Genomic DNA, 26,130 nt, shown 5'->3' on the forward strand with positions numbered 1-26,130 from the left:
GCAGCCAACCCCAGAACCCAAGATAGACCTTACATGTGTAACGACTTATTTATAGCAACAAATCCATGCATGTCTTATGTTTATGACTCACATCCATGGCCATGTTGTCTATGAAGTAATTCAGAGATTTGCGGATGAAATTCTCAAACTCGTCCAGGACCATGCTGTCCACATAGTTGATGTAGTCCTTCCAGGACTGGCCCGCCGTCTCCGCTCTGAACAGTTCAGCATTTTCCTGCAAACAGGACCACACAGTTGGCTGTCGGAGCACGGGTTCACCCGCTCTCTCTCTCTAACCAACCTGCTCGGCGTCTCTCTGGGCTGCCCTTGGCCCTGCCCACCTGCTTCAGACACGCGGCTGCTTTTTTTGCTTCTCGAATGTGCCAGGCATATTCGAAGATGAACGCGGCCCAGTCTGTCCCCTCAGGCAGACACAGGCTTAAGTGACTTCAGAGGAAGGTGGAAAGAAATGGCTCAAATGACGATCATGTGCAGAGGAAGCTCTGGCAAATGTGACAACGAAGCCCCGTCTTGGCGGCTTGCCGGCCTCTGCTTCTCTAGGCTTCCGTGCCCGGCCGCCCCGCCTCCTCTCCTGTCCTCTCGCCGGGCTGCCGGGCTGCGAGCCTGTCCCTTACCCCAGCCCAAGTTATCTCGCCCGGGCCCTCTTTCCGGCACCCCCGAGAGTGTTAACAGAATTAATTGGTTAATTCTTCCAAGTCTGATGTTTGTAGTTTAACATTTCCCTTTGACGGGACCTGCTGGCACTGTGCCAGAGGGGGAGGGACGAGGATCTGAAAACGAACAAAATCTTTCCGGGTCCAACCGCAGTCGCTCCGCTGGGGCCGTCGCCTGCCCAGCAAAGGCTGGACCCTGCGAACAGCGACAGACCCTCTCCCCAGCGGGACCCGGGGGCTCTCTGGGGTGACGGTCATCATCGAAATCCTTATCCATGATTTGCACCCGGGCACGGGGAAGCCCCCAGAAAACTGCCCTGGAAATATCTGGGGCTCAAGGGAGAACTTTCTCCTTCTCAGGCCGACCAGAGCCCCGCCTGGCACATGGCCTCAGAGATGAGCTAACGCGCGAGCCGGACGGCAACGGCTGCCAAGTGAGGAAGACGCGCGACCCCCGCGGACAGACACCCAGGCACACGGCTTCCGGGGCGCCCGGCGAGCGTCTGGCTCCCTCGGCTCGTGCCAGCGGGGACAGACGCCCACGGCTGTTGAGGCTGTTTCAGGAAAGGGACGACCTATGCTCTCGGCAGCACCGGGCACGGGGGCCGTCGCACTGTCCTGGTCTACACCGCACCGTCCTGGTCTGCACCGCACCGTCCTGGTCTGCACCGCACCGTCCTGGTCTGCACCGCACCGTCCTGGTCTGCACCGCACCGTCCTGGTCTGCACCGCACCGTCCTGGTCTGCACCGCACCGTCCTGGTCTACACCGCACACGCGCGTTTCACGTTCCTCATGCATTTACCTGCTCTGCTCCCTGCCCGCACTCCCGAGGGGGAGCCGTGAAGGACAGCGAGGATGCACCCCGCGCCCGCCCTCACCCCGTGCAGCTCAGGGAAACGAGATGTGTTGACCTTGTGCAAAGATGTCACTTGTCTATACCGATTTTGTGTGTGTGTGTGTGGGGGGGTGCTGGCCCCTTAGCGCAGAGGAGCGCAGGCTCATCGCACGACGAAGCTGGCTAACGGGCGTCCATTTAGGGCAGTTGCTGCTTGAAAGTGAGACTCGCAGATTAGAGACAGGGGGCGTCCGTGACCCTAACGTCATTTTTAGGGCGTTTCTGGCTCTCCCTCCTCTACTAGACGTGGGCGGCCTCTTGCGGCCCCTTCTGGGCGAGTCCTTACCGCGACCATGGCTTGGATCTTCAGGCCGGCCTCCTTGATCGTCGCGTAGCGTTTGTTGAGGTTGAGTACCCTTCCGTCCAAGTCCAGCAGGGCCTCCTTCTTGTTGTCCTTCCTCTCAAACAGCGGGCTGGCCGACCAGTCCTGCACGGAAAAGGTGGGCGTGAGGAAAGCATCGGGGGACAACGCCTGTGCTCTCGTGGTTTCCCCACACGCTCCTTGGTGCCAGTGTTCTTGTCCCTCGGAGACGCCTGGGGACCCCGGAGGGACCGTGGAGCAGAGAACCTTGTGGGCCTCAAAACCAGTCAGGGCCGTGGGGCGGCCAGGAGACCCCTGGGAGGCTTCACCCAAGCAGGCCCAGAGGAGCCAACCTGGGGCCGGCGTCCGGGGCGAGGGGTGGATGGTCAGAGCTGGGCAGCGCGTCCACAGCTCCCAAGAGCAGGCCCAGGGGGGACTCGCCCCTTTTGTGGGGGCACCTGGCCTGCTGTGGGGGCAGGGAAGGGGGGGGAGTGGGGGCCTCTGGCCTCCTCCAGTTGGGAGTTCTGCCGCAAGGACACTTGTCATCTGTAATTAGGATTTCGCTTTTACTCGATTACCCGATAATTAGATCTTTTGTTTGTTTTTAAATTTTCAACATTGACCCACAGAGGGCAATGAAACGCAGGAAGGTCCGAACCCAGTGACTGCCCGAGTCCGACCCGTGAAGATCTCCCGGCTCAGAGGCTGGCGGGCCGGAGAGGGAGGTGGGGATGTCGCGTGACCGGACGTCCCCTGGGGGCCCGCAGTGGGCGGTAGCTGGTGGGGCGCAGGCATTATTTAACTTGGACACCTCGATGGAGAAACACAGCTTAAACACGACTGTTGTAAAGGGGAGACGCCGTTGCACAGTAGGCGTCGTCCATGAACGGGGGGTGGTCCAGGCTTCCCTTGGGCTGTGCTCGTAGATGCCCCTGCAGATCGGGGCCTCGAGGGGAGACCATGGGGAGGCTAGTGAAGGACCCCCCGCCCCCCGTTTTCTGGATTGGGCTACAGTAAAAGTCACTTCAGAGCTTCACTGAGTGGGGCTGAGTCTCCCAGCACCTTCCTGCCCCTTGTCCCCGGGGCTGGCCTGGTGTGGAGGGAACCCCGCAGACACCCTTGTGGAGCTCAGCGGAACAGATCAGAGCTGAATTCTGCAGGCCCTGGACTTCCCAGCCTTGGGGCCACCTTGACATCATCGTGTGGCCCAGAGCCTCCAACAGCAAGTTCCTACTGCCTTTGGCACTTTCTGTGAGCATCTCTGCGTGGCCCCTTTCCCCAGGACCCTCTCCTGGGCCTCCAACGCAGCCCGGCTCCGTGCCTTGCCGCTTAATCACCTTCATGGCCTGAGAAATCCCTTCTATGTTCTGCTTTGCTTTCTGTATCCTGTTCCGCAAGTTATGGAGGGTCTCTCGCATCTCTTGAATATATTCTAACACGCCTGAAAGATCAACGTAAAGGTATCTTACAAAACGAGCAGTTCAGTAAAAGGAGAGCTTCCCTGGGGCCGGCTGGCGGCGCATCGTTCTGAGACGGTTGTTGGAAAGACGTCCGCTGCGCCTCCAGAGTTCCCGGAATGCCACGGCTTCTCTCTGGGAGCAGAACTTCCCCATCCCCCAATAGGTGGGTCGTTAGTTCCCCCCGGGGGGACCTTGCGTCCCACGCGCCCCTGCCCCTCCAGCCCCCAGCAGAGCGCTGGAGACACGTGACTCGTCACGGCGGCGTCTTGGGTCGCGGTGGCTGGAAAGAAGCGTGTCCCCGGGCAGCAGTGACAAAAAAAAATACACAGGCTTCTTTGCACAGGACGTCCGGGCCGACCCTGGTTTCAGGCAGGTGGACCCTCCACTCTCTCACTGACACGGTGGAGGCAGGATACAGCCAAAGAGGGCTGAGAAGGTGGCACCAGGCGAGTCGCAGGTGCCGGGAGAGCCGGGGGGGGGGAGATGCCCACCCGAGGCGGCGGGGGAGGCCAGGGAGGCGGTCTTCTGTCCCACGGGCACACTTCTTTCTGCCTCCCTGATGCCTACCCTCGGCCCAACTGCTGCCCCTGCGGGGGAACCCACCATGAAGCCCCAGGCCCCACAAGCCCACTGTGGAAACTTCGTGACCCTTGGAGGTCCCCAGGAGGTCTTTGCCTGAGACAGCAAATGGTCTCTTTGGGACAGGACAAGCGGGAGGACCCATCTTTTGGCCTTAAACGTGACCCTGTTGGAGGCAAAGAGGACCACGTCGCCCTCGCCGGTGTCCTAGGACAGACGCCGAGAGCTTGGACACCGCCCCCCCCGCCCGCGCTCACCCAGGGTGAGACGAACGTGGCCTTGGTACCTTCACTATTCCAGAAGAGCGTGGTTTCGGCACGCGACAGCTTGACGTCAATGGCTTCCAGCTCCGACTCGATGAGTGGAAACTCCACGTCCATCACCGTGGTCTTTATCTGAAACACGAAGACTGGGGTCTCAGGGCCTCCGATCCAAATCCAACCAGATTTTCAAATGGTCTCACAGGAAGGTTCTTATGACACAGTAGCAACCAAACCAATTACAGTCATTTCATTGGGAATTATGTATAAATCAAATGCTGGGAGATCTCAACGCGTCAAACTATTTTTATTACTGCGGATGTAGACGTACACTTCACTCTTAGTTCCCCATCATCACGTGGGGTAGAAACAGAAGGGGATCATGGGACGGTGGGGGGTGGGGTGTAATCCAAACCTGTTTTCACTTGGCTCATAAAAAGAAACTCAGAGAAACAGACACGGGAAGCTGAAGCATGCCTGGGCTCAGAACCTCTCCTTGGTCAGAAATCCCAAACGTGAGGGGGCCTGGGTGGCTCAGTGGGTTAAGCCTCTGCCTTCGGCTCAGGTCATGATTTCAGGGTCCTGGGATCGAGTCCCGCATCGGGCTCTTTGCTCGGCAGGGGAGCCTACTTCCCCTTCTCTCTCTGTCAAATACATAAATAAAAATCTTAAAAAAAGAAAAGAAAAGAAAAAAAAAGAAATCCCAAACGTGAAATCTGGTTACATGAAGGAGACCCAGGATCGGCAGGGAAGCCACGCTAGCTGTGGATCCAAGTGGATGGAAAGACAAGACACGTTCTTGCTGCGCTCTACCTGCTCCAAGAAATTAATTTAATGCCTGAAAAAAAGCATCAGTTCACAAACCAGGAAAAAAAAAAGAGAAGGAGGGTGTATCCAGGTTTTATAAATTATTCCTTTTTTTTTTTTTTTTTAAGATTTTATTTATTCCTTTGGGAGACAGCATGAGCAGGGCAAGGGGCAGAGGGAGAGGGAGAAGCAGGCTCCCCGCTGAGCGGGGAGCCCGATGCAGGACTAGATCCCAGGACTAGATCATGACCTGAGCCAAAGGCAGGTGCCTAACTGAGCCCCCCAGGCACCCCTAAATTACTCCTTTCAATCACAAGCACCATGTGAGTTTTGGAATATCCTTCTATCTAGTAACATTTTTTATTTTATCTGACTTTTCAAGGACACTCCTACTTTATAACACGAGGGACACACATGGAATTAAAACTCGACTCAGGGGCTGACCGCCTGCCCTTCAGGACACTTTCCGCACATCTGGTACATTCCTATGGTGCCCGACCTTCTCCCTCAAGTGTTTTCAGGGGTCGAGAGGGCAGAGAAATAAAGCTTAGAACCCGCCGTGAGTCGACACTGGACGGCGGCGAGAGAGGCGTCTGGAACTCACAAAGCGAGTGGACGGGAAGTATTAGGTCCGGTCGTCCGAGGTCAGATGCCGAGTAACCACCCCGGGCTGTGGCCTCCGCCCCTTGACGGGTGCCCTCGCTTGGAGTCTACGCCCCACACGAGACCTTTTCACGACGCGCCTCTTTGGTAGGTTTGGGAACTACGTCCTGGGACGGCCAGGGGAGCCCCTTCTGAGGGACGGAACCAGCTGGGACAAGGCGCCACGTCCAGGAAGACGAGGCAGAGATGGCGGGTGCGGCCCGGGCTCAGCACCCGGGACCAGCCCAGCCGGGGCGCCGCGTCCTGCCCACGAGTCCCGCGGATGCTCGGGAACTGGGAAGCCTGTTCATTTATCGCCGGTGCTCCCAGCAACAGCCCAGAGACGTAGCTGAACGTCCCCGAGCTGTTGTAATTGCTGTCGTAAACCAAGGTCACGGGGAGAGGAACCACGCACGGCTCGGTACGTCCTGGGCATTTTTTTAGCAGCCTGTGCTATAAATGCACAGCGTGAGGGCACTGTCCCCGAAGCGTCACCTGGACACACCCCACACTCCCGCGGTCTCTCGAGGCACTATGCGCACCCCCCAACACACCCCAGCTCGGACACTCAACAGAGGCGAGCCGTCCGCAGGCCAGTGGGGTCTCTTGGCAACAGAAACCACGGGAAGGATGCGAGGTCCTGGGGAGAAGGGCTCCAGAGAGGGGCACGGGCATCAGCAGCAAGCGTCGCCGCAGGCACCCAGCCCCGGGCCTGACTTCCTGCCTCCCCACTTAGTCCAACGTTCCCATTCGTAGCTGAGGAGCGTGCTTCCCGGGTTGGACAGAGATGGGTGTGGCTGGGCTTTGTTTGGAAATACAGACGGTACGAGATCAAACTTCTTAAATTTTTTTACCTAAAAAATATGTATTCATTCAAGTCGCGTCTGCACCCAACGTGGGGCTTGAACTCACGGCCCCGAGATCCAGAGTTGCTGGCTCCTCCAACGGAGCCAGACAGGCATCCCAAGATCCAATGTTTTAAATTCAAAATAAACTTGGTTTTGGGCTTTTTTCTTCTGGTTCGTCACGGTGGGAGGCGATGGGAGGTCTTCTGCTCTGAAAAGGGCCCACGGACACTTCTGGTGCCACCGCGGCTGGGAGGGCCTCTGGGGCCGGTGAGGGTGACCGTCTCTGAGTCTGGTACAGCCGCTTCCGGGGAAAGCCACGGCAGGGAAGCGCACGTACGACAGACACTGGTGTTCTGTCGTTGGCGGCGCAAACATGTGAGACCGTTAACATTTTATCTCAAGAAATGAATGAAATCGAGCTTCTTTTACTTTCTATTGGACACATAGATTCGTGGGCTGGAGTGCGGCACCACCGTGGCTGGTTCTGGGCCGGTCGTGTGGGTGCAGGCGGTGACGACCCGTGACGAGTCGGTGTGACGGCCTTACCTGGCCCGCTTCACTCGGCCTTCAGCTGTCCCAGCGTGTTCTTCAAGGAGGTCGCTTCTGCCGAGGGGAGGGGGCTCCCTTGGCCTCCCCAGCCTCGTTCATGATCCCCTGGTGACATCTGCTCTTGGTCGGCACGTGAGGCGGGCACTAGCTTCCCGGCTCGGTCAAACACACGGCATTCTCTGGCCGCCGACCCACACGCACGTTTGGTAAGCAAGTCCCAGATCCCAGAAACGCCCTTGGACTCCCAGAGTCCCTGCTGCGGTTTCTTGCTGTCGTAGGGGAAGGTACGGGGCCTGCTGGGCTCGGGAAATGCGAGCTCCGGTGGAACCTTCCAGGACCGCAGAGGGAGGAGCTCCCCCTCCACGTGCGGGACGGACCCGGGTGTGTCGACGGGGCCCCTGCAAGACAGGCCAGAAAGGCAACAGACGCGTGGCCCTGCCGCTCCGGGAAAGGGGCCGTCGCGCCAGGAACCCGTGAGCAGAAGCATCTCTGGGACAGACGGAGACACGGAGCACAAGCAGAAGCTGAGTCACGTCCTGCCCCCCAGGACGCCCATGTGAAGGAGGCTGGCACCTCCTCCAAGTTCCCAGGGATCCAAGGAGAGGGAATCCTGCGGGTCCCTTCCCGGATTGCGGTGGGTCTGCGGGGGGGTCCATGGGCTCCTGAGAGACGTCCCCATCCTAATCCATGGGATCTGCAGCCGTGCAAAAGAGAATTTTCGGATGTGATTCAGTTAAAGACCTTGGCGCTGGGAGGTCGTCCTGTGTTACCCAGGGGTTACAGCGGTGGGGGGTGGACAGTGCAATCACAAGGCCCTTAGAAGGGTTGGGGGGGAAGGTAGAGGGGAAGAAGGAGGCAGAGAATTTTCGGTTGTGATTCAGTTAAAGACCTTGGCGCTGGGAGGCCGATCTAGCGTTCCCACCGACGGCAAACCCGTCACCCCGGCCGATCCCGGGAGATGCCCGCCCCCCACACGTTACTGGACGTAATGGGACGACTCTGATGTGACCCAGAGCAGATACAGCTTGGACAGTGAAGCCCCTCGGAGCGGTCGCGGCGCCAGAACAGGAGCCGAAGCCCGGAGGAAGCGGCGGTCACCAACACCGCTGCCCCCGGGGGGCTCGAACCTCGTCCGGACACAGAAAACGTGCTTACTTTGTCTGTTGCCCTTGGGGGATCCTACGCCCGCGTTTGTTCTCGACAAAACCCCGAACTGGGCAAATGAAACGAAACGAAACGGCCTCGGCTCACCTCATTATACCAGCCGACGATGAGCTCCAAGTTGCCCACAAACTTCCGGAAGGTCTCACGCTGCGAGAACAGACTCTCGGCGCTGCTGGGGATCTCCTTCTGCTGCTGGAAGCCCAAGTACTTGACCTCTCTCAGGACTGCCACCAGCTGTCAGGCCAAGGAGGGTCACGGAAGAGGTCAGGGCGTCGCCCAGGGTTACGGCACTCAGCAACACAAGGGAAGGTCGCTCCCCGGTCGCTCCCCGTCCCGGGCGCGTGCTCTCCTGCGGGCCTTCGGGACACCAGACTCTCCCGGTCACCCCCGCCGGGCGCGCCGGACGCTCCAGAGATGTGCACGCCCGCGGGTCCCAGGGTGTCATCCGTCTGCGTCTGTCCCCAGCTCGGTGACCTCCGCCAGCCCGGACCTCGTTCCCGCCCTCAGGCTACAGTATCCACCTGCCCACCCAGTGCCTCCCTTCCGATGTCCAGCGGACGGCTCAGCCCGCCGTGGCCCCGTCTCCGGGACGAGCCGGCTCTGCTTGTCTCCTCTGGCTGGTGGCCGTTCTGTCCCCCCGGCAGTCCAGCCCAGAAAGGCTGGGGCTGGTCCTGTCCTCCTCAACGACTCTGTTTCCAGCCCAGCCGGAGTCTCACAGTCTCACGGGCTCTGTGAACGACGCCCAGTCGCCGCTCACACCCTGGTCGCTGCCACGCTGGTCCCGGCCGCCACCTTCTCAGGGTCCGTCTCGTGGGTTATGGCAAAAGCCTCCTAACTTCTTCCCGCGCCGACGCCTGCCCAGCCCCCGCCCCAGCTCCCGGAGGGGACCTGGACAGACACAGACCACATCAGGGCTCCCCTCTGCTCCCAGACTTGCCAGTTCTGGCCAGAACTAAGAACGGAAATGCGAGTCCCCTCCGCGGCCCTGGGCGCCCTCAGGGCCCCGCCCTCCGCCCTCCTCCCCACACCTCCCCTTTACTCCTTCTCCTGCCAACATCCGAAACTCCAGCCTGTGCCCCGTCCTCAGGCTCTGCTGAAGCCCCGTCTACCCGACCCACTCGCCACCACCTCTCCGGCATCGCCTCCCGCTGCTTCCACACAAAGGTACACCCCCTCCCGCCCCTCCCCTGCTCCCTCTCCCTCTCTCCCTTCCTCTCTCTCTCTCTCCCCACACTCCTCCCGCAGTCAGAGGTTAGCTCCAGGAGGACAGAGACCTTTGTCTGTCTGGTTCACTAACTTATCCTAAGCGCATAGCCGACGTAGGTGCTCAGTAAATATTTGTTGATCTTTAAAAAGAATGAAATTTGGGGCGCCTGGGTGGCTCAGTGGGTTAAGCCTCTGCCTTCGGCTCAGGTCATGACCTCAGGGTCCTGGGATGGAGCCCCACATTGGGCTCTCTGCTCGGCGGGGAGCCTGCTTCCTCCTCTCTCTCTCTCTGCCTATTTGTGATCTCTGTCTGTCAAATAAATAAGATAAAAATCTTAAAAAAAAAATCAAAAGAATGAATTCGTGTGGAAGAGGAGTTTTCAAAAGAACCTCCCTGACGTCACCGCTGGGGACTGGAGCAGGGCAGGGGCCTCCATGCAGGAATCCGGGCCACCGTCACCCCACCGCGGTCTCTGGGGCTCGGTTCAGTACCCAGATTTCAGCCCTGGGACACAGGTCGCGCAGCTCACGCGTGAGTTCTCTCCACCTGGCCTGGCGTAACCAGAAGGCCCATTGTTCAGATCCTGCCAAGACCTCCCTCTGTGTGTCTCTGTCCGTCCTCCAACTGACGTTTCCCCTTGGGAGCCCACGAAAGGCGGACAAGCTTTGAGGCAGTGTCGTCACCGAAGCCGCTCTCCGCAACACTACTATCCTGTCTCATATCTTAAATACGTCCCGGACACGCTCTGATCCTTAAGGAATAAAACTTCAGCTAAGTAGGTCCCCGGCCTCAGCCGCCACAAGTCTGTGCTTCCGGAGAAGGGGCCCGGGCTCGGCGGCACCCGCGGGCGTGGGGCTCCTCCCACCCCACCTGCCGAGGGGCCCTGGTCCCTGTGGGGCCTCGGACACGGACGCCTTCTGCGCCCAGCGGCGGGACGGCACCCACCTCTTTGCTGAAGTTGACCCGGATGAGGCTGGTGACGGGGTCCCGCTGTATCAGGGGCTGGCCCAGGTTGAAGTGGCAGTCCTGGTCCACGCCGGCCACCCACTGCTGGTAGGTCTTCTCGCGGTAGGCCCGCAGCAGCCCTATCATCTCGTCGTACTTCTCGTAGATGAGCTTGGCCTCCGAGCTGGACATGACCCTGCCGTCGGTCAGACGGGGCGGTAAGGGGGCCCCTGAGCGTCCTGCCGGCTCTCGCGGCCCCGGGAGCGCCCCACCCCTCCCCCACAGCCGCAGAGGCGCGATGCCCACGGGGGCCCTGCGTCCGGCGCCCCGACTCACGGGTGCTCTATGTGCTTCAGGTCCCGCCTGGGCGCCTCCAGCCTCTCCTGCAGCTCCAGGCTCCACTTGAGCTGCCCGGCCACGGGGGGCATGTTCTTGTGGATCGGGGGGATGTGCCCGTCCGCAGAGGCCGCGAGCTGCGCGTCGTACAAGGTCTTGGTGCTGTCCAGCTCGGCGTCAAACAGCTCCAGCATGACCGAGTACCTGGGCACGACCTCCGCGAGGATCAGAGGCCGCTCCAGGAGGCCGCCGCACATGTGCAGGAGCTGGGGGAATGAGAGACGCGCGTCGCCCAGGTCCCAGCATCGCCCCCACCTCGCGGTGGCCGGCACAAGGCGCAGGGCCAGACGTCAGGGGCGAGAACACCTGCCCCATCGGGACAGAGAACGTCTAGGCCTCTGTGATCTTCACTTTGGCGTCTGCTGAGGCCCCAGGTACGTGGCTGCCCACCAACACCACGAAGTAGGTCTGAGGTCTGGAGACACTGCAGGCCCAGGAGAGGCCAGGCTGACCGGGTGGAGGGGGGCGTCGGGGTCTGGACCCAGGAAATGAGCTCAGAGGCCGAGGGTGGGAAGCCGGAGACACCGCCCGGGGAGGACCCGCGGCGGTCCCAGACGGAGCCTGGGGACGTGTCGAGGCCATGACCCTGGGGATTTGAGCCCAGGTTCCCTGAGTCCCTGAGGAACAGGGACAGCCCGCGTGCCCGGTCACGTGTCCTTTCCGGGAGAGGAAAGACGGGGCCTGCGGACCTGCCCGCTGGTCGCCGCGGACCTGCATTAGTCCGGGAGGCGTGCCGGCACAGTTCTGAAAGCAGAAGCCGGGCCGAGTACCTCTCCAGGTAGCGGGTTCATCACCGTCACCGTCTGGGTCTGCTAGACAGGAGCAGTTGTTTGCAAACTGAGAAGCTGAGTAGAAGGGGGAGCTACTTTATCTGGGTGTCTCAGTGGCGGCTGGAATCAGAGTAGGAATTTCCTAAAAGACCCCCACCCCAAGCCAGGGCATGGAAGAGCCAAGGGGCAGTGCAGGCCCTGGGCTGGGCCTGACGGGGTGGGGACGGGGTCTTCCTAGAACCTGGAGAAAGAGAGTTCTGGAAGCTCCGCGGCCAGCCCGAGGTCAGCCAGACCCAGGCCAGGAGAGCCGCCCTCGAGGCAAACGGGAGTCAATGGCGCTCAGACCACACAGTCGCCCAGCCCTGAGTGCCTACGGGCACCGGCCCCTGTCTTGGATTTGGCCTGGTTTTTGGTGTGAGGACTAGGACGGGTCCCCAAATGGCCTTTTCGGGCAAGAGGGAGACGTGGCTGCAGAAAAAAGATAAGAGATCTGCGGGTCCCCAAAAGCCCGGCAGGGCAGCTCGATGCTGGGAGAAACCGAACCCAGACGCTCGCAGCTCCCCTCAGGGGTCTGGGGGACGCGCGGGGTCGCTGGTGTCGCTTCCTGCAAAAGCGACCCGTGCCCTTGCGAGAAAAAGGTGCATCTTGCGGGTTCGTGACCCTCCTGACGTTTTGTCGCCTGCTCCCCTCCCTCTCCTTCTCTCGTCTCCAGGGCTCCTGGCTCCTGGCTCCTGGCACGAAAGCTCATTTTATTTTCCACCAGGAGACCCTGCGGAACATTGCTCTAGAACTTTCCTGGCGGCCTGTGAATCCCTGACACCGAGAAGCCCATGGGGGCAGCTGGGGAACTTGCAGGGAACGGAGGCGGCGCTGGGACGGAGGGAGCCCAGGGCCCGTCCTCATTAGGGCACGGGGTCGTGCCCAGTGAGAGAGGAAACGCGCCCGGGTCCGGGAGGGCGAGTCGTGTACTTGGAAGCCGGATTGAGGCCAGTAATACGAGGGGATGAGCTCCCTGGGAAGGCCGAGAGGCAGGCTTAGCTCCTGGTGGATGGGGTGTGGGGCGTGGTCCTGCGGGCGCCTGGGGGTCGGCGGGGGGGGCTTCCTCTCAGCCACCTCGCCCCTCGGAGTGCTGCCCGACCCCTGATCACGAAGGCAACGGGCTTGTTGGTTTGTCCCCCACAGCCCAGATCCTTGCCCTGGACTAGACACCAGCACCAAGTCAGAGCCCACGGGTGGGGAGTGTGGGGGCGCTGCGTCCTCCGCTGCCCCCTTTACCCGCTTACAGGACACGAAGCAGGCTATCCGCCCCCCTCGCCCGCCCTCGGCGAGCTCCCACGCAATCTTTCTGTTTCGAGACCCCATCACAGCGGGGAGGTGGGGGGGGGGTCTTTCTAGGTTACAGGCCTGGCTAGAAACCTGTGCTTGGGGACCTTCCACACGGGCAGCCTTGGAGCCCTGTGACCCCAGGACACCTCCCCTCCCGCAGCTGGAGCCAGTTCCCTCCACGGGGAAAGCTCGGAAGCACCTACTGTGTGTCCAACTCCAGTGCCTGCCCCCAGGGAGTTGATAATCTAGTCGGGAAGCAGAGAGATCAATACACACCTGGGGAGGGGGGCCGGCAGGTAGCTATGGATGGGGAAGGCCTCGCCTGCCTGTGAGGTGGCCGGGGCAGCTGCTTGGGGGGAGGGGCGTTCCAGAGGAGTGGGTTTTCACTCACTGGTGCTCCGCCGGGAGGACCAACACTATCTCAAACCCAACTGCTCCTTCCAAGGCAGACTCTCAAGTTCCCTTGTATTTGCATTTTTTAAAAAACGAGGTCTACAAAACAAAGGAATGTCCTGGCATCTGTGTTAGGGAGATGCAGAAAGGCAGCCAGTACCCTGAACTGCCCAGGCCATGCCCACTGCCTTCCTGCCTGGCCAACTCGGGGATGGTCTTGGGTCCTCGCTCCCCTGCGAACCGGCGGACTGTGTGGCCCTGGGCAGGCGTCTTGACTTGACCAAGCAAAAATGGGATGGATAATGTAGGTAACGAGCTTAGCACACGGCCTGGGACCCAAGGTCCAATACTAATCATGGGGCGTCTCCTGTGGGCACCAAACTGCCCGCAGCAACCGAGGCTTTGCCAAGAGAAGGGACGAGGCAGCTCAGACCTACTGAGCGACCTGGTCGGAAAACACGTGTTAACACTAGGCAGATAGACAAAAGCCACTCACGTGTGTACATATATTCACTCATTTGAATGCTCAGTCCCTGTTCTCGACATGAACTGTAGATCCCTCTCCCGGGATCCCCCCCTTGGTGGTTTGTCCGGGGCAAGGCAGGCCAGAGAAATGCAGGAGGAAGGGCGGGGCTGGGACAGTAGGGAGCAGTGGGGACTGCGGCATGCCGGCCTGCCGAGCTCCTCACGATCTAACCAGCTCGGCTGGAGGCAGCTGCCGCCTTGCTGCTGCTTTCCCAGCGGCTCACAAGGTCAAACTCGCACATACTCGTGTATCGGCATCTGTGTTTCTCTCTTGAGCTGATGGTCTCCAGGAGTTCTAGTGCGTTCTGACCATCTCTTGGCAACCGTGCCTCTGACCTTTGGTCCCTTCCAGCAGGGGAGCGGTGAGTGAGAACCAGGGGACACCCGTGCGGTGAGAAGCAGTGAAGCCACGGTCCCCTTACCTTCAATCCCTTTCCTGACTCTACGAGGCGGCCACCGAACCCAGCGGAGCCCCGCCCCCCACGACGGCCGCACCACCCGGTCCGCCCTGGGTGGCCCCCGGAGGACGGCTCGCAGCCCGCAGGCCCCGGCCCACACCGACCTTCGCACCGGACTCGATAGAGCTACAGTCGTCGAACGCTTGGCAGAAGATCGTGGCCAGCCGCCTGTCCAGGTCTTGAATTTTGGTCTCAAAATCCGCGTAATCTTCGTCGAAACTCTGAAAGTGAATTAAAACCGTTGTTTGTTTGTTTTGCCTGGTGGTCAGCACGCAAAGCCGGGGGTGGGGTGCTCTCTCGGACCTTGCCCCCCATGACGGCAGGTTTCGGGGCTCTGCCTGAGGGTGTTCACGGTCATGGGGACCCCCCACGGGCAGCTGGTTTCGGGGACATCTTCAGAACGTGACCCCCACTCCCTCCACGTGTCTCCTCACTCCTGGGGCATCTGACATAGGTCCAGCCAAGCCTCCTCCCCACCCCCGACTTACCGAATCTCCAGGGTCCAAGGGGTCATATTTGCATTCGGCAAACACCTTCACCAGCTCGAAGACCTCGTCGTAAATCTGCGTGACCATGCTGCCGAGGATGTTGCCCCTCACGCCCCCGAGCTCGATCTTCTCCAGCTTCAGAAACTCAATAGCTGTTTTATAAAGATCCTGGTGGAGGAAAAAGGAACCCAGGAACCTTCTTAACTCAACCCAGTAGGTCAGTCACTGCCCCCCAGCGGGGAGGAGCCAGGCCACCCGGCAGCAAGGTGGCGGGGGGGGGAGACACCCTGTTTATTTCTGTCCTCTGAAGTCCTTTCTGGAACAGCAAGGGGACAGAAGCGGGGGCCCCACGAGTCCTCACCAAGCTGTGAACACGGAGAAGGGGGAGACGAGGCGGGGCTCTCGTCCGGACCCCACTCTGGCCGAAAGCCCCCTCTACACAGACCCGCTCTCCTGGGGCCCCCCGGTCCTCAGCTGTGGTGCGAAGCCGTCGGAACCGCGGGAGGTTCCTCATGTCGGACTCCGCGCCAAATCCTCTGCTTCCTGGAAGGCCCTCGGCACCCAGACCCGGCCCCGACGGCGATCGGAAAGCGCCCCCCTCCTGCAGGGGACACCCGACGGAGGCGCCTCCAAGTCCTACTTCCTCCGACCTGGGGCTTTTGCCTCGTCTCCTCCTGGAAGCGTCTCCTGCTATCTGGGCCCCGGGAGGTGCTTTCCTTTCCGGAACTCTCCGCGCTCCTCCTCTGGCGTTTCGTCACATCCGGTGACCTCACGCGTTACCCCCTGCGTCTGTGTGAGGCTCCCGTTTCCCAATCTGGATCCCCAAGGCTCCTTGGGGACCCCACGTGGGATGCTCGCGTGGTCTCACGCCACGCCCCTCAGCCAGCGCCGGGCCAGGGGCCCTCGTCCCCAAGTGCCGTCACCAGAGCAGACCCAACGAGAAGCAGCCGCAGGGTCGCACGCCCTGAGCTGGGGGCTCGTGCTGCCGGAGGAGGGAGGGGACAGCCGAGCGACCTCCTTTCCCAGCCAGCTTGCCCCGACGCAGGACCTGGGAGCTCCGGGCACGAGGAACGCTGGGCCCGGTCCACCTGCTCGCGGCCGTGGAGACCAGCCAGGCCCAAAGCCACTGCAGAGGGCGGAGACCACGGGAATAAACCAGTGCTCCAGGATTCCGGGGTGATTTTCCCCTTCCCACGGTGTGAGTAGTCTGTGTGCAAAGGTTAAACAACCACACGGAAGATCACAAACAAAAAGCAAAATCCTCTCGTCCTGCCCACGCGTTTATGCCGCGGCGCCTGCCCGGCTCCTCAGCCGTGGTCTTGAACCAGTTAAAGATGTTCATTTGCTCTGTGTCCGTCCGTGTATCTGACAGTCCTTCCGCAGGGTCCTGCCCCTCCCCCGCCCGCACTGGCCCTAACGGAGCCCGCGAACCCTCGCCCACGGCCACCCAGCTTCCTGGCGATGCCCGTGTAATTCGCCATCAACAAGGCACGGGCTGGGGGAGAAGCTTCCCCGGATGGGCCACTTTTGTTCTTTGCCGACGACTCCGGGCAGGGAGGAGGCCGGCCCCTGACTCGGTTTCCCCACAGCGCGGACGCTTGGGTGTGGCTTTCATTCTCCTGACGGGAAGAAGAGGGCGTGGGGCGCGGACGGGAGACGCAGCTCTGCCGAGGTCTGCCTGAACCCCGCTTCGCCTTTACCTCAATGGTCTGGATGCGACGGAAGAAGTCATTCATCCTGGAGAAGGCCAGAGCAGAAGGGAACTCCCAGGGCACCGGCTTCTTGTCCTACAAGAGAGACAGGAAGGAGGCGGCCGTGTGGGCCTCGAACCTCCCCGCAGTCGCCCGCCGGACCGGCGCCCACGGGTCCTTGATCGTGCTCTGAAACCAGGCCTGACCTTAAAGAAAAGCTTCATGTTTGTGCAGCAGAAATCGTAGGTGCGGTAGAGCTCCTTCAGAATGCTCACGGACAGAGAGATGCTGCCCAGAACCTCCTCCGTCTCTCCCTGCAAGCCTTTCAGAACCTCTTCTGGGCTCAGGAAAGTGCGCGTCTGGGCAGAGGAGAAGACATCGCGTGGTCTACACGAGCCCTCTGGGGTGACACCCAGGCCGGCCGCCGGCAGGCCGCTCGGCAGACTACAAACAGCCCGACCCGGGGCCCACGGTCTGCTCCTTCGGACACGCCAGCTGTCCCTGAGGTCCACGTCCTGACTGTTCCGCGGCTGCCAGGCTGTTCCCAGGAGGCTGGGCTGCCTCCCTGCCTGGCCCCGCCGTGCCCCCCGCTACGGCTGCAGCAGAGACAGATTCTGGTCCCAGATGACTGGGAGCACCCCCAGCCCGGGAAATCCAGTCCTGCCCGGGGCGCCAGGATCCCGCCCACCGTGCCCTCCCGGGCAGCAGGCACCGTTTCCACACACGCAGGCAGCGCACACGCAGACACTCGCAGCCGGCGAAGGCGGGCGCTTGTGAAAAGGGAGGGAGACAGGGAGTCTGTGCTGCGGGAGACAGGAGGCAGCTCGGTGTCCCCGCAGAGAAACTGCCCAGGAGGGGCACCCACGTGCCGTTGTTAGGATCCCAGAGTCCTGGGATCAAGTCCCGTGTCGGGTTCTGTGCTCAGTGGGCTGCTTGGGCTTTCTGTCCCTCCGCTTCTCCCCCTGCTCAAGAGCACATGGGCTCTCTCTCTCCCTCCGTCTCTCCCCCCAAATAAATAAAATAAATCTTAAACAAATAAACAAACAAACAAACTGCCCAGGAACACAGGCAGCGGGGAGCAGAAAGGGAGAGGCACCCGCGGCGTGGCGGGCAGGGTTACCATCTCCATGATCTGGTTGCAGAACTCCTGCAGGAGGACGATGACCCTGGAGGGCGTGTTGTAGTTCTCGGACGTGGCCCAGATGAAGCAGATGGTGTAGAGAACCTTCACGATGAAGGTCGGGAGCTGCGGGGAGACGGGCGCCGTGCACTCTCCGCCCCCTGCAGCTCCGGGTCTGCGGGGGGGGGGGGGCAGGGGGGACCCCAGAGGGGAAGGAGGAGGCAGTCCCCAGGACCACGCAGCCCCTCCCAGCCGGGAAGCCCACAGCCCCCGCGCCCCTAAGACACCCGACCAGCCCCTACGAGCGGCCGTCCTCGGGCCGGCGCACCCTTGTGAAGTCGGCCTGTTCCATCTCCTCCAGCAGGACCCGCAGAGGCTTCAGGTACAGAACAATGTCGCTGGCCTCCTTCAGGCCTGCACGGAACGAGGACCAGGGCTCGCGCACCTCCGGCGGTCAGAGATGGGGTCGGGCGGCCCCGTGTGCACGGACGCCTGCTCCCTAAAGACCCAGGACCTTCCCCAGAGGAAGCCGCGTGTGGGGAGGGGCCCCGCACCCCGCCATCTCCCCCCCCCCCCCCGCTGCTTCTCCCGCTCACCGTCCGTAACGTTCATGTACACGTTTTGCAGGGCCGGCCAGTAGCAGCTCCTGGCTTTCTCCAGGATCTCAACTATTTTGTTCACTTTGGGCCTGTTCAGCTGACACAGAGAACAGGAACATGAGCCTCTCCAGAGGGACTCGAAGACCCCACGCAAAAGGCACCTGACCCCATGGCCGCTGGAGCCCAGGACTTCCCCTCCGGGGTCCTGGGGGCCCGTGCAGAGGGGTGCACGGCTTAGGAATCGGCCTGGCCGGCCCGTGGGCCCTTGGCTGCCGAGCCACAGAGGCCGGGTCACCGCCGCGGGGTGGGGAGACGGTCACCTGCTCGTGGATGTATTTGAGATTCATCAGCCGAGCGTCCCAGAACTCAAACTCCACTCGGGGCAGGGGGTGGAGGCCGTCCAGCAGGGGCTGGGCCGAGTCCTTGCTTAGCACGTCCCGGATCTGGTGCGACCACTCGATGATGATGGTTTCGATGGCGTGCAGCAGCGAGTTGTCCAGAGCAGAGGGGATCCTGTGCGACAGGTGGGGGGGGGGCAAGATGCTCTCCCAGCCGCAGGGATGGGTCCTGCCAGCGCTGCCCTCCCCGGCGCCCCTTGGGGCAGCAGGTCCCATCTCGACCCCCGTCCCACGCTGCGCACAGCCACCCCGGGGAGGCTGGGGAAGTGCCCAGATCCAGCTCAGGGAGGCCAAGCGTGGCATGAAGCCCACATCCACGGTCGCTCTCCTGGCCGTCCTTACTGGGGTCACATAGGCACATGCGGGGGGGGGGTCCACGGACACTCCCAGTGGAGGACCTGCCTGCACAGTGAGCCCCCCAGGGGCCGTCCCCCCCGATGTGTGCACACGGAACACAGTGCCACCGGGCAGCCGCTCCACGAGCCCCACACTCCAGCCAGCTACAAACGGGCAGGTGCGGGGGGGTGCAGAGTCCTCGTGCGTCCCGGGCCTCCGGGATGGCACCACTACTACTTAGACTCACGGTTTCTACCTGCTGAAAACCCCTTCTGCACCCCTCAGTGCCCCTCAGCACCCACGTCCTAAATCTGGATGCCCCCTTTCCTGGCTGTGTGATACCGGCTGCTGGGCGTGTGACTGGTGCCCGGACTGGTGCCCACCACACACGATGGGGGAGGGGCTCCAGTAGCCCCTCCTGTCCTGCCCGCGTGCCTTTACCTCCGACTCAGCCAAACCGCACGGTACCGTCTGCCCTCTCGTGTTTCCTCCCTGGGGGGGTCAGGGCTCAGCGACTCTTCCAGCCGGCCAGGAGCCTGGGCTGGGCCGCCTACCTCTCCATGGACTCCAGCGTGCCGTCCAGACTCCCCAGGTGCTCGGGGATGGGCAGCAGGGTCTTGCCTTTGATCTTGCCCCCCATCACAAACATCTCGTTCTTCAGCTTGTGCACTTGCTTCACGATGTCTTCCGAGACCACCCGAGGCCAACCGCTCAAGTTTTCGCTTTGGTTTAACAGAGAGTAGAGCACCTGGAGGGGAACGGCTCCTTACGCGCGCCCAGGCCTCCTCTGACCCGGTGGCGCCCAGGAGGAACGCGGAGCCCTCGGTGCCTGGAGCCCTCCCAGAGAAACGGAGAAACGGAGTCCATGCCAGATGGAGGCGTGGCCAGGAGGGGCCTGCAGACGCAGGGCGATGGCCCAGCAGCAAAGCCACCTCTGAGAAGGGAGCCCCAGGTGTCCGAGCAGTGACTCACAGGGCTTCTGAAAGCAGGTGGCCCATGCTGCCTTGGAGGGCTGTTCGGGGCCAAGCCGGGCCCCCCAGGTTTGCATGTTGAAGCCCCAACCCCAGCCCCTCTGGCTGTGGCTCTCTTTGGAGATAAGCCTCTCAAGAGGGGACTAAGTTAAAATGAAGCCCCATGAGTGGGCCCAAACCCCATGTGACCGGTGTCCTTATAAGGAGAGGTGTGGACACAGACAGACAGAGGGACAACCAGGTGAGGACGTGGAGAGGAGACAGTGTCTACCGGCCCAGGAGAAAGGCTGCAGAAGGAACGGGCCCTGCCCTCGCCCGGGTCTGGGACCTGCACCCCCAGGACTGTGGTCCCTTGTCGCGGCAGCCCCAGCAGACGCACACGGGTGCCCGAGCCCTCCCGCTCCAGGCCGGCCAGGGTCCTCTTCCCAATGCGAGGGCAGGCTGGCCGGAGTCCTCACTCGAAGTCTCAGAGCTGGGGAACCCATCTACCGGAACCAAGCGACCCCCACCCTCTGGCACTGCGGGCAGGGGCCATGCCTGGGGCACCCTGAGCTCCTAAGGAGACTGTGCTTAGTCTCGGCGCTGGCTGGGGCTTCTCAGCCCTCGGGGGCACAGCACCGCCTGCAGGTCCGGTCGAATGCGGTGTGTCTGCACACTAGGGCCTCTGACCCGCTTCCAGGGAGCCCAACGCTGCTGGCCCGTGGGCTGCAGGGCTCTGGGCCACTCACCGACGGGGCGAGGAACAGAGACGGTTCCCCAGCGCGGTCACCCCCCGGGCACCCACCTCCTCCACGACGGCGATCAGCTGCTCCACGGGCGCCGGGCTTATGTCCCCGTAGATGAGCTGGTCCTTGTAGGTGCTCTTACTGATGTTCTCCCGTCCCTTCTTGATGAAGTAGACCCCCTTGGACTTGAGGGAGGCAGGGAAGCCCAGGCAGGGGACGATCATGCCGGCGGGACTGAGCGTCAGCACCAGAACCAGGACATCCGGCTTCTCGAAGAACTCGGTGAATAAGGCTATGTTCTCCTCGGCCCCGATCAGCTTGCTCCACTTGTCCGGCTTGAACTTCAGAATGAGGGACGCGATGCCCTCTAAGTACTCCAGCCTCACATCTGGCGTGATGGTCATTGCGGCCTTACAGCGCGGTCAGCTGCCCGGTGCCCAGAGACGCTGACGCAGCCCACGTCCGGGGGGCTCACTCCCCGCCCGTCTCCGGAGCCACTCGAAGCCTCTGACCCGACCAAGCCAGGCGACGGGGTCCCCTTCGAATGGCTGCTCTTCCGCTGGGCGTGGGCTGGGGGCAGGGAGGGACGTGGGGGTCCTGGCTGTCTGCCCTGGCTGGACCGTCGTGGCCCTGGGGCGAGTGGTGGCATGTGCTCGCGTGAGAGGTGACCGGGACGTTAAGAGCCGGGAAAGGCAGAGGGGGCGCTGGGGAGAAGGGAGTCCAGGAGACGGTCGCAGCCAGGGGGTCCCCGGGTAGGGCGCGGCGGTGGGGGGGAGGCAGACAAGAGCAGCGTCAGGTTGAAGGGTCCCGGGGAAGGCGGCGCACACCCCCGGGGCACGGGCAGAGCCCAGAAGGATCTCCCCTCCCACAGGGAAAGGCTCACCCGCTGTAGACGCTGTTCCAGTCGTCGGCAGGGCCAACGGACAGGCAGCTCCTTCCCAGACCAGAAAGGAAAATGGCTCCCTTTCCTGGAGGGGCCCCAACTGCCAACTTCCGTGGGTCCTCTCAGCACCTGGGGCTTCTAGAACCTTCGCCTCGGGACCTGAGGGACCTGTGGGGGTGCGGCGAGCAAGCAAGGCTCCGCGGCCCGCCGCCGGGGGGAGGCTCTCGGACTGTAATATTTTTACATTTAATTTTATTATTATTATTTTTAAAGGTTTTATTTATTTATTTGAGAGAGAGCCAGAGCCCATGAGCATGAACGGGGGGAGAGGCAGAGGGAGAAGCAGATTCTCTGCTGAGCTGGGAGCCCGACGCGGGGCTCCTCCATCCAGGACCCTGGGACCACGACCAGAGCCAAAGGCAGACGCTTCACCGACGGAGCCACCCAGGTGCCCTCGACTGTAATATTTTTTAAACTCAGTTCAACCATCTTTTTGCCTTTGAACTGAAGCGTTCAGTCCACTTCCAATTCCTGTGACCCACACACGCTGGGATTTACGTCTATTATCTTACCGAGTTCTCCTTTCTCGCCTGCTTCTGATTTATACAATTATTATTATTTCATTCCCTCTCATTACCTTGGTCATCATACATCTTTTATGTTTCTCTTTACAGGCACGGAGACGTTGTAACATGCATCCGACTTACCCCACACTAATACTCTCTGCAACCCGGTAACGAAATTCAGAAAACAATTTCCACTCACGATAACATCAGAACAATTCTGCTCACAATTTCATTTATACGGGCATCAGAAAAAATAAAATACTTAGGGTTGAATTTTAAGTTTATTTTCTATTTTTATTTTATGTTTTAGTATTTTATTTATTTATTTGAGAGAGAGGGAGAGGGAGAGCATGAGGTCAGCGGGAGAAGCAGGCTCCCCGCAGAGCAGGGACCCTGATGTGGGATTCGATCCTGGGACTCCAGGATCATGACCTGAGCCAAAGGCAGTCGCTTAACCAACTGAGCCACCCAGGCGCCCTACTTAGGATTAAATTTTAAAAGGAAGCGCGGCACTTACAAGCTGAAGACCACGAAACGTCGCTGAAAGAAATGAAAGACGTGGGAGCATGAAAGGGCATCCCACGTTCACAGCTCCGGCGAGGACGTCCTCTGGTTAAGATGATGAGGCTCCTGAGACTTACCTGTGACCGATCCAGAGTCAGCGAAGTCCCAGCCGACATCCCAGCCCCCTTCCCTGCGGAGATGGACATGCCGGTCCTCCCAAGGAGAGCCAAAACGATCTTGAAGAAGAACGAGGTTGGAGGGCTCACGCTTCCCGAGCTCAACACCTCCCATCAGACCGCAGTCGTCCGGACGGAGAGCTGCTGGCGCGGGGCTGGGCGTCCCGATCCCTGGACCGGATCAGAGGGCCCAGGAGTCACCACAGTTATGGGCAGCTGGTGTGAGAGGGGGGTCCCAGGACGGTCCAGCGGGGGCAGAGCAGGCTTTCCAAGAGATGGCGCTGGGACAAGCGGATGCCCACACTCACCCCTACCTCACGCCACCTACAAAAATTAACTAAAACTGGACCGAAGACCCGTGAGAGCCGCAACCAGAAAACCTCCCAATAAGACCGACGAGTAAATTTCCACAACCTTGGAGCAAGCAACAGTTTCTTTCTTTCTTTATTTTTTTAAAGATTGTATTTATTACTTGACAGAGAGAGACACAGTGAGAGAGGGAACACAAGCAGGGGGAGTGGGAGAGGGAGAAGCAGACCCCCGCCGAGCAGGGGAGCCCGATGTGGGGCTTGATCCCAGGACCCTGGGATCATGACCTGAGCCAAAGACAGATGTGTAGTGACTGAGTGCCCCAGGCACCCTGAAGCAGTGGTTTCTTAAGACAGGACACCGAAAGCACGAGATCAAAGAAAATAATGGGTAAGTGGGGCATCATGCAAATTAAAAATCGGGGGGCTTCAAGGGGCACTATAAAAAAAGTGAGAAGACCACCCACAGAATGGGGGCAAGTATTTTCATGTCTTCTATCTGACAGGGGACTAGTACTCAGAATACATAGTAACTCGTAACGCAATATAGGAACACCGGGGTGCCTGGGTGGCTCAGTTGGTTAATCGTCTGCCTTTGGCTCAGGTCAGGACTCATGGTCTCAGGGTCCCGGGATCGAGCCCGCATTGGACTCCCTGCTCAGCGGGGAGTCTGCTTCTCCCTCTACCTCTGCCCTTCCCCCACGCCCGCTCATGCTCTCTCTCTGAATAAATAAAATCTGTAAAAGTAATAATAATAATAATAATACAAACAATATAATGCGAAATGGGCAAAGGGCATAGATCAACTTTTCTCCAAGACACACAAATGGCCTATAAGCACATGAACAGGTATTCACATCATTAGCTGTCAGGGAAGGAGCTTGTGTACGGCTCCCAGAGCCACTGAAGCCGTCGAGACAGGAGTTCCCATCACCCAGCCCTCTGGATGAGCCCTGCCCTTGCAGCACGTGGCACTGTGTCTGGACCCCGGCAGGTCTTCTGTAAGTATCACTGAGGGAACAAAGGCTCTGAGAAGTCCCGCTGCAAGGAGGTCTGTTGAACGCCATCCAACCCAGTATTCGCGGCGCCTTCTTCCCTTGGGGACCCATCGCTTGTGTGAAGCGCTAGATCCAGGTCTAGGCGGTCTGGTGTCCACACGATTGTGCGCCCCTGAGGTCTGTGTCTCTGAGACACAAAGATCAAATGTCTCCTGCTGAAATCGTGGATGTGCAAGGGGCTCGGGGAGCTGCCCCCCTCGCCCTCGAACCCCCGCCCTGGGCTGCAGGGTGGGTGCTGTGCCTGCTGTGGAGGAGGGACGCGTGGGTGACCTGGAGCTCCTGGTGGGTCACACCGGAGGTCCTGCCTGCGCACAGAAGACACAGGAGGACCCATTCTCTAGGAGGTTCAACCAGCTCTCGATATGGACACACTGTCCACGTTGCAGCGGGAATAGCGGGCCCTTTGGGAGTGGCCAGGGCATCGAGTGAAGCTTCTGGGCTGGCAAGTGCCCTTGGAGCCGAGCAAGGAAGGCCAAGGGCAATCCTCTCCCCTCCTGCAGGGCCACCAGCGGGACGGCCATTCCCTCACTTTCTTCACCCCGACAGTCAGAGGCCGCGCCGTGTGAAGCCCAGCCTCTACTAACCCAGCCTCTCCCCTGGGAGCAGTCCTCCCTGCCCCGCTGACTCGGAAAACCTGTGCACCGTCGCCCATCGCTATGCACAAATGCAGGACCATCTCCCCCTGCTGGGGACACTTGCGGACAGCAGGAGGCCCCGGCCAGCCCTCCCCGCCTCACAGCCTCCCTCTGTCTGCTCTGGCCCTGACACGTCCTCATGCCCGGGTCCTGGCAGAGGGGACAGGGAGGACAGTCAGCCTTTGTCCTGCTGCCCAGACACGACCTTGCCCCGGGGCCGGGCGGAAAGGGAGGGCAGAGCCCTGTTCGCCGGGGCTGGCCCTGCAGGGTACTCTGCTTCCTTGGTGGGGAGGACAGTGTGGCCAGAGGGATGTCTCAGGCCTGCGAGGTTTCCAACAGTCGCAGCAAGCTCGACGCTGGAGGCCTGTGCGCCTTCTCCAGCTTTTGGGCTCTCTGCCTGGCAAGCCCTGGGGCTGAGGCCCCAGCGGAGCACGGAAGGGTGTGGGGTGCAAGCGGTCCTGGCTGGGAGCAGGGCGGGTCAGTGTGAGCGCTGCCCTGCCTCGTCTCCCTCTCCCCACCCAGGGGGACGTGGGCGGTGTGGGGTGCTCCCCGAGGAAGCAGGCGGATGGCAGACATGCCTCACGGGGTAGGCCCAAGAGAAGCAGAGCTGACTCTAGTCCAAGACCAGAGAGACCGACTCATCGGTGCTGTTATGACGCAGAAGAAACCAGACCCACCCCAAACACAGGCAAGAGAGCGGCAAGGGACGGGTTCCAGCTAGCCACAGCCAAGGACTGGGACAACACAGGTGGAGGACGGGGACCGTCCTCAGATACCGAGAGGGGTGAGGGGGGTGGCTGAGCCGGACGCTTCCTCAGACGGGCTTGGGCAGACTTACTTGGAACCTGACCCAACACCCAGCCTGTGCAGGGGAAGGCTCAGCGGGACCTAACCTCAGTTTGGTCAAGAAGAGAGTCACGGCCTCGTGAGGGGTTCTGGCCTTGGGGGAACAGAAGGAGGAGGTCTGCGGGGCTGCAGATAGAAGGCGCCGCCCACCAACCCTGTGGCTCTGGCTGGACCCCATCAGGGCACTTTGAGGGACAAGGTTCATCACTTGCTCGTCCTGGAGGGAGCGTGGAATGCCCGGGCCACGCAGCAGGGTCACAGCGGATGGAGGGCGCGGGAACCTGGGCCTCCCTTTAGTAGGGCCCAAAGGTGGGGTGTCTGGGGCTGCGGGGTGGTTCTCCGCTGGCTGCCTTGGGGCACATGAGTGGAGTCAGGGTTCCGGAGAGCGGAGGCGGGTCCCTCAAGCAGCCCGTTGGTGAGGTCGCCCGTCGGCCATGTCGCACGCACCACAATGGGCTTATTCAAAACGGAAGTCGTGCACCTGGAGTCTCCGCACCGCGCCTCGGTGTCCCGCACACTGTTGGGTCCTCACGGGGACCTCCGCAGTGTCCTCCTGCCAGCGTCTCTGTGTTCATCAGGGCTGGCCGGGGACAGTGCCATCCGGCCCTTCCAGCCCCACTGAGCG

General features: G+C 61.1%; 1 protein-coding gene across 1 annotated transcript in view; it reads right to left on the minus strand.

Annotated features, from left to right (window-relative positions):
- Positions 1-21,512, minus strand: part of DNAH17 (dynein axonemal heavy chain 17) — a 90,235-nt gene extending 68,723 nt beyond the window's left edge. The window contains exons 1-18 of the mRNA XM_082705392.1: positions 21,413-21,512; positions 20,589-21,099; positions 19,388-19,581; positions 18,420-18,612; positions 18,097-18,196; positions 17,829-17,914; positions 17,501-17,626; positions 16,587-16,739; positions 16,390-16,476; positions 14,690-14,857; positions 14,306-14,422; positions 10,670-10,935; positions 10,334-10,529; positions 8,269-8,415; positions 4,198-4,306; positions 3,210-3,313; positions 1,858-1,998; positions 92-235 (exon numbers count right to left, since the gene is read on the minus strand). Coding sequence (XP_082561518.1) covers positions 92-235; positions 1,858-1,998; positions 3,210-3,313; positions 4,198-4,306; positions 8,269-8,415; positions 10,334-10,529; positions 10,670-10,935; positions 14,306-14,422; positions 14,690-14,857; positions 16,390-16,476; positions 16,587-16,739; positions 17,501-17,626; positions 17,829-17,914; positions 18,097-18,196; positions 18,420-18,612; positions 19,388-19,581; positions 20,589-20,933 — 2,676 coding nt within the window. The 5' untranslated portion in view covers positions 20,934-21,099; positions 21,413-21,512. The remainder of the gene's footprint in view (positions 1-91; positions 236-1,857; positions 1,999-3,209; positions 3,314-4,197; positions 4,307-8,268; positions 8,416-10,333; positions 10,530-10,669; positions 10,936-14,305; positions 14,423-14,689; positions 14,858-16,389; positions 16,477-16,586; positions 16,740-17,500; positions 17,627-17,828; positions 17,915-18,096; positions 18,197-18,419; positions 18,613-19,387; positions 19,582-20,588; positions 21,100-21,412) is intronic.
- Between the last annotated feature and the right edge of the window lie 4,618 nt (positions 21,513-26,130).

The sequence above is a fragment of the Mustela nivalis genome (genome assembly GCF_964662115.1).
Source record: "Mustela nivalis genome assembly, chromosome: 17".
NCBI classification, from domain to species: Eukaryota; Metazoa; Chordata; class Mammalia; order Carnivora; family Mustelidae; genus Mustela; species Mustela nivalis.